The sequence below is a fragment of the Phacochoerus africanus genome, chromosome 8, assembly GCF_016906955.1.
Source record: "Phacochoerus africanus isolate WHEZ1 chromosome 8, ROS_Pafr_v1, whole genome shotgun sequence".
Classification (NCBI taxonomy): Eukaryota; Metazoa; Chordata; class Mammalia; order Artiodactyla; family Suidae; genus Phacochoerus; species Phacochoerus africanus.
This window is the reverse complement of record NC_062551.1, coordinates 118,647,784-118,654,653: the sequence shown is the minus strand read 5'-3', so window position 1 is coordinate 118,654,653 and position 6,870 is coordinate 118,647,784. Positions and strand designations below refer to the sequence as shown.

Below are 6,870 nucleotides of genomic sequence, written 5' to 3'. Positions count from 1 at the left end.
TCCCTGTTCCCTCCCCTCGTCACCAGGCTCACAGATGCTGACCTATTGGAGGGGAGTGACTATTTGGTGAATTATCCCTCAGATTCCTCAGAACTCTACTTCTCTCATTTTTATCTTGGCAGTTTTAATTAACCCACAATTAATTGCTGAGGGTGAATAATACCTAAGAAAGTTTTATGAGTCCTTTTCTAAGATGTCCTGATTTCCCTTCCTGATACTGTCACTTCTGAAGAAGATATGATCCAAGCTGTTATAATAGGGAGGTGAAATTGGGGGGAATGATCCAAAGGTTGTGGAAGTATTAAGTGAGGTCAGAAGTCTAAAAAAGATCCTTCAAATAGATAGAGCACTGCCTTTTCCTATAGGTGACAATCAAATGATTTCATATTTTTAATACTGTTTAACTGATTGTGAATCAATTGTAAATGTTGATAGTGCAGAAAATGAGAAATATCAGTCACCCACAGTCCACCATTCATAGAAACATTGTTATCATTTGGAGTACTTTTATTCCCCCCCCAGTTTTTTTTGGGGGGGGGAAATATTGTTTGGTAAATCATTTTTATTAAGTGCTTTTAATGTTTATACTTGAGTAAATATTTCAACCTTTTAGTATAGTATGGAATTCGGATGTCTTATAATAAAATTTGATTTTTAGGTTTTGCTTTGAAATTATTCATTCAGGGACAGGGAGCACAATACTGCCAGTGGAGATGTGCTGGGGGGTGGGGGAGGAGTTGTGGGGGAAGGCAGGAAATTGTGGTCTTAGTTTTGATTCCCAGACCAAAACATGCCTGGAAATGACAGCTAGTCCCTGAGGCTGAAGTTCACCAGGCGAAGTCACAAACTGAGAGGACATCTGGGGCTGCGTCGCGGTTGAAGGAACATGGGAGAGCAAATAGCCTCTATAAACACACACGCATTCTGTGTCCACCAGAATCAGGATGCTCTTCTGCCCGCTGCTGCCGTGGGAGAGGAGTCTGGAGAATGCCATGCCATCCCCTCACCTCTCAGCAGATTCTTAACAGAAATACATGTGCAGGAAAAACCCATGACCCTTTGGATCTGCCATCATTTGGCCTGCCAACAAGACATCTGTGAACCATGCAGTTACTGAGTAGCAATGTCTGGCCTATCAGAAAGCAGGGAGTGGGGCTGCCTACCCAGCTCATCCTTCCTCTTGACTTTGCAGAAATGCTCTCCAGGTCAATTCCTTCTGCATGGAAATGACTGCCAATCCTTGCTCTGAGGGTTCACTTTATGGGGCAAGAGAAGCAAAGTTGTTCACAGGGGAGCTTGGAGAGGCCAAGGTCAGACTTGTTTAAATTTCCTTCCAGTCCTCTCAGCTGGACAGTGTTAACTGTAGCTGGTGGAAGTGAGGAGGGAGGAGGGGAGAGGTAGGAAACTGATGTTACGCCCTTCACCTAAACTCCACATCTTTCTAAATCTGTCAATCTGTGCAGGACCCACTTAAGGTAAACACTGGACTGCCTCTATACCAAGAGAAATGAGAGGGCTCTGAGCAAAAGCAGAGAGATGGGTTACTTTTCCTCCAGCAAGGCTGATGAAGGTAAAAGCAATCAACTTACATTGGCGCCCCCTTCATTTCATAAACAGAAAGTTGAAGCTTTAACTGTACTTTGGCGCCTTTAAACTGAGGGTCCCAGAATTGTGAGGTGACTTGCTTATGGCTGCAGAATTCATAGGAAAGCACCAACGAAGACAAGGTCTTCACCTCAAGGCCATTTGCTTTTCTCAATGATACATTTCCATGCAAATAACTTACATTTGCACAGAATTTATAACTTGCAGACTTTTGTACACTAGTGAAATGGGTACATTTGCCATCGCTATTTACCAGTGAGGATCAGTTAACGAGTCAGCTAACCTCTTAGGACTCGGAAGGCCCAGACACTATAGACATGCTTTTCTTGATTATTTCTCAGCTATCCTGGGCTTCCATTCCTTCTTTAACCTTTTTTCTCTAACTTTAGAAGTTTTCGATATCTATTGTAGCAAAAGCTGGAAGACTCAAACACAAGAAAAAGTTAAATCTATAAGCCAGACATAACCAGTATCTTAAGATTATATATATTTCCAATGTTTTTGATGCATAAATATATTTTTACAAGAATCAAATTGTACATATTGTCTTATATTTTTACTTAAGATATGCTTTGTCATTTCTTTTAATATTAATACACTTTTAACAGCTTTTAAGACTTTTATACATTCATGATGGTTTTTGAAGCATTTATTTCCAGGTAGATTTTAAAGTCAAAAGGAAATGTTGGAGTTCCTGTTGTAGTGCAGTGATGAATGAATCTAACTAGGAATCTTGAGGTTGTGGGTTCAATCCCTGGCCTTCCTCAGTGGGTTAAGGATCCGGCATTGCCGTGAGCTGTGGTGTAGGTCGCAGACGCGGCTCAGATCCCATGTTGCTGTGGCTCTGGCGTAGGCCGGCAGCTATAGCTCCGATTAGACCCCTAGCCCGGGAACCTCCATATGCCGCGGGAGTGGCCCTAGAAAAGGCAAAAAGACAAAAAAAAAAAAAGTCAAAAGAAAATGCTTAAGGCTTCTGGTACTGATTGCCAGAGACAGCATCTACTCACATCTCACCAGCAGCATTACAGTCCCAAATGCCCTGAATCACTGCTAGTTTTATGAGGGGGAAAAAAGTGCCATCTCAACTCTTGCTTTAATATAGTTTCAATTCTAGCATGACTAAAATTGTCCACTGGCATTTATTCTTTTGTGATTTGCCTATTTAAGTACTATTTTTTTCTATTGGAAATTTTTCCATGGGAAGATAATATAATTGAGTAGTGGCTCCACAGATGCATTCTCGACTCCTACTGCCTAGGTTCAAAGTCTGACCTCACCACTTTGTAGCAGTATGACCTCGAGTAAGCCATGACCCTAAGCTTCATTTTCTCATCGGCAAAACATGGGGTGAGAAATAATACATATACACAAATCTCTTTGCAAGTGCTTATTGTTTCTTATCAATATAAGTAAGAACTCTATATGAAGAATACTCCCTTTTATATGTTGTATCAAGTCCTACTTAACATTCTACCCTTTTCAGTTCTGGTCTTCCTCTGTGGAAGAGGAGCATGAGTTGAATAGCTTTACTGTGTTATTTGGTTACATTTTATTTATCCCTTTTTTCATATTCTCTTTCCAAGCATGGGCATTAGCCCTCCTGCCATTCTTACTGGTTAGTACTGTGTGTGCCCCAATAGAAGCATTATTTCTATCCTCATGAAAACTCTTGTTTTCCTATGCACAGGATTTTAGATTCCCACAGGTTTAGATTCTATGCGCAGGTCTGTATTTTTGGTAAGGTCGGTTGTAACTCCGATCTGGTAAGTATTTTAGATAATGTCTTTCTGTTGCTGGATAACCTATACACCTTTCTGCATGGCACTAAGAAGCACCAGTCTAAGGATACTTTTCCTGCTGGGTTCTTCAGAAGTGGGTAGTCTCTGGATGGACATGACTGTTATTGTTGTCACTTCCCTTTAGCATGGTCTTTAACAAAATTCACCAGACTATGAAATACTGTGATATAAGACAAAACTGAATAAATGTGAGGTGCTGGGAGAGTAACAGAGCCAGCAACAGACAAATATTTTTTAGCACCTGAACCCAAGAGAGTGCACTGGGAACTGTGGGGGGGCACCATTCCAGAAACAAATGACGTGGCAGCCATAGCAGCTTCTGACCCAGAGCCTTGGGAGTTAGGAGGAAGCTGACAGTAGCTCTGATCAAGTCCTAAGAACCAAAGAAGCCATTATGTCTGGGTCAGAGAGATATGGAACACTAAGATTCTTGACCTCTAGTCTGGTCCCTTTCTGGCCCACCCCCACCCCTGCCCCACACATGGAAGGTCTAGCCTACAAACTGGACAAGGAAACTACATGACAACCCTTACCCTGGGGTCACACAAATTAAGACAAAGCTCCTCACCACCCCATGTTCCAAGGACTCCAGGTTTAACCTATTAACAAACTTCTCCACTGGCTCGTCTTACTACAGTGAAGTGTAGTAAATAAGATTCTGACTACATGCATGTTCTCTTATAGACATAAATCCACTTCAGAACATCAGCAGGAATTCAAGGCTGTGCACAATGGCCTTTTGTTTTTTTTTGGGGGGTTGTGCCCATGGCACATGGAAGTTTCTGGGCCAGGAATTGAACCTGCGCCACAGCAGCAATAGGAGCCGATGCAGTGACAACGCTGGATCCTTAATCTGCTGTGCCATAAAGAATTCCAAACAGCCTTTTCCTTTCAATTTCTCAGATGTGCCAGACTTCCTTTCTGGCCTGCCTACCTTCTTGGCTGATTCCTACTCATCTTGCATGTCATTTTTCTCAGAAGCTTTTCCTGAGCCAAGGTTGGGTCAGGTATGCCTTAATGCCACATAGCACAGATCCTACCACACCGCCGTTGCCTGTTTGCCTTGGTCATGGTCACTAAACTGTAGCGATCGTCTTACCTTCCACCATAGCCCTAGCACCAGGCACAAAGCAGCCCCTCAATCACCACTGGGTCAATTAATTTGTAGTCTTTCTTATCATGACCTCATTTCTGACCTGCCTTGGGCTCAGTAAGTCATTGATGAAACTGTTTCCCCCCGTCTTGCTGCCCTGTCACTGTTCTTAACTGGTCTGCATTGCATTCCTGAGACAAAACGTCCCTCACACTCTCCACACCATCCCCCAAACCTGGCAAGCACTAATCAGATGCAGTGACAGAACCTGGGTTGCTGTGCCCTCTTTGTGACAATGAAAATGAGGTTTCAGTGTTATGTCCCCATCTTTCCTGTTTCCTGAGTATTCCCACTGATAAGAGAGAAGCTGGAAGCAATGATTCTTCCATCTGGTGTTCCGATTAGTGACAGGAAAAGCTTAGGAGACGTGCCTTAGTACTGGAAAGCACTGTATCAAGTTAGACTGACTCAAGACCGAGTACTTTACAACCACTTCCATGGAGTCTTACTCCAAAGTAAATTAAACCCATTTGACTGACAAAGATAGAAGCCTGACTCAAGTATTTACAATGTTCACAAGTCACTTTACAGTGTGGACTCTCTGATGGCGCAGGAGGACAGATCTGTGCCTGAAGGCCTTCCCACACTCGTTACATATGTAAGCTTCATCCCCAGAATGGATTCTCTGATGCTGAACAAGGGCTGAGCTCCTTTTGAAGGTTTTGCCGCATTCATTACACTGATAGGGTTCCTCTCCACTATGAATTCTCTGATGTCTGATGAGGTTTGAACTCAGACTGAAGGCTTTTCCACACTCATTACATTCATAGGGTTTCTCTCCACTATGAATTCTCTGATGGGTTATCAGCTCTGAGCTCTGCCGGAAAGCTTTTCCACACTCGTTACATTCATAAGGTCTCTCTCCGGTATGAATTCGCTGGTGTCTAATAAGCTTTGAGCTTTGGCTAAAGGTTTTTCCGCACTCATTACACTCATAGGGTTTCTCACCCGTGTGGATTCTTTGATGGATGATGAGATAGGAACTTTGACTGAATGCTTTGCCACATTCATTACATTTACAAGCTTTCTCACCGGTATGGATTTTCCGATGTCTGATGAGGGCTGAGCTCTGGTTGAAGGCCTTCCCACATTCACTACATTCATATGCTTTCTCGCCACTATGAATTCTCTGATGAATAATGAGGTAGGACCTCAAACTAAAGGCCTTCCCACACTGGTTGCATTTATAGGGCTTTTCTCCAGTATGGGTTCTCTGGTGTTGCGTCAGAGAGGAATGCTGTTTGAAGCTGTGCCCACACACATCACACCTGTAAGGTCTCTCTTCTGAGGGAACTTTCTGACAGGTTACAGAGTTCGTACTTAGAATCAAGCTTCTTTGAGGCTCATGATGATCCCTGTTTCCTAGAGCTTTGTGTGTGAAGATGACTTGACTAAAACCAGCCCCCTGGGAAGGGCATTGCCTTAATTTCTGCCCTGCAGCACTTCCTTGCGGCCACTCTAAGATGCTTTCATGTTCACTAACTCTTCCAAAGGAAGGTTCCTGGGAAGGCCTCTGAGATTTCTCTTTTGAAATGTCCTTCTTTGTTGCTGATTCCTTGTGTTTACAATCTGAAATGATAATAGCAAAAAAAAAATTTTTCTTTCTTTCCTTTTGTTTTGCTTTTTGGGGCTGCATGTGGAGGTTCCCAGGCTAGGGGTCGAAACGGAGCTGTAGCTGCTGGCCTACGCCACAACCACAGCAATGCCAGATCCGAGCCACATCTGAAACCTACACCACAGCTCATGGCAATGCCAGATACTTAACCCTCTGAGCGAGGCTAGAGATTGAACCTACATCCTCATGGATACTAGTCAGATTCATTTCCACTGAGCCACAACCGGAATTCCCAAAAAACATTTCTGAGAGAAAATAGATGCTTTACCCACAATTTATAGTTGTCTGCATCTATCTTTTTTTTTTTTCTTTTTAGAGCTGTACCTGCGGCACATGGAAGTACCTCTGGCCCAGGAACTTCCATATGCCACAGGTGCGTTGCCCCTCCCACCCCACCCCCCAAAAATTCAAATCTCTCTCATCTTTGTAAATTATGCTCCCTGCCTACATATCTCCCTCATGCAACCTCACTCCCACTCAAAGTAAGGCTTCTTCACATGGTTGTCTGTAATCTGGCTTCTGCCTTACCTGTGCACCCCTCACCCCCATAGGACTCTCAGCGAAATCACCTACTTCATAGCTAAGTCCAATGGCTATTTTCTGGATCTTACTTAGTTGGCCTCTCTGTAGCATTGACACTGGGGACCACACCTTCCTTCAAGAGACATTCTCCTCCAAACACTAGCCTGATTTCTGTG

General features: G+C 43.4%; 1 protein-coding gene across 2 annotated transcripts in view; it reads right to left on the bottom strand.

Annotated features, from left to right (window-relative positions):
• Positions 1-6,870, bottom strand: part of ZNF397 (zinc finger protein 397) — a 51,998-nt gene that overhangs the window by 39,912 nt on the left and 5,216 nt on the right. The window contains exon 4 of one of the 2 annotated variants that reach the window (XM_047794124.1): positions 5,087-6,126. In XM_047794124.1, the coding sequence (XP_047650080.1) occupies positions 5,087-6,126 (1,040 nt within the window). Of the gene's footprint in view, positions 1-4,372; positions 6,127-6,870 lie in introns of those variants that run through there. The other variant, XM_047794123.1, reaches the window with a different exon arrangement.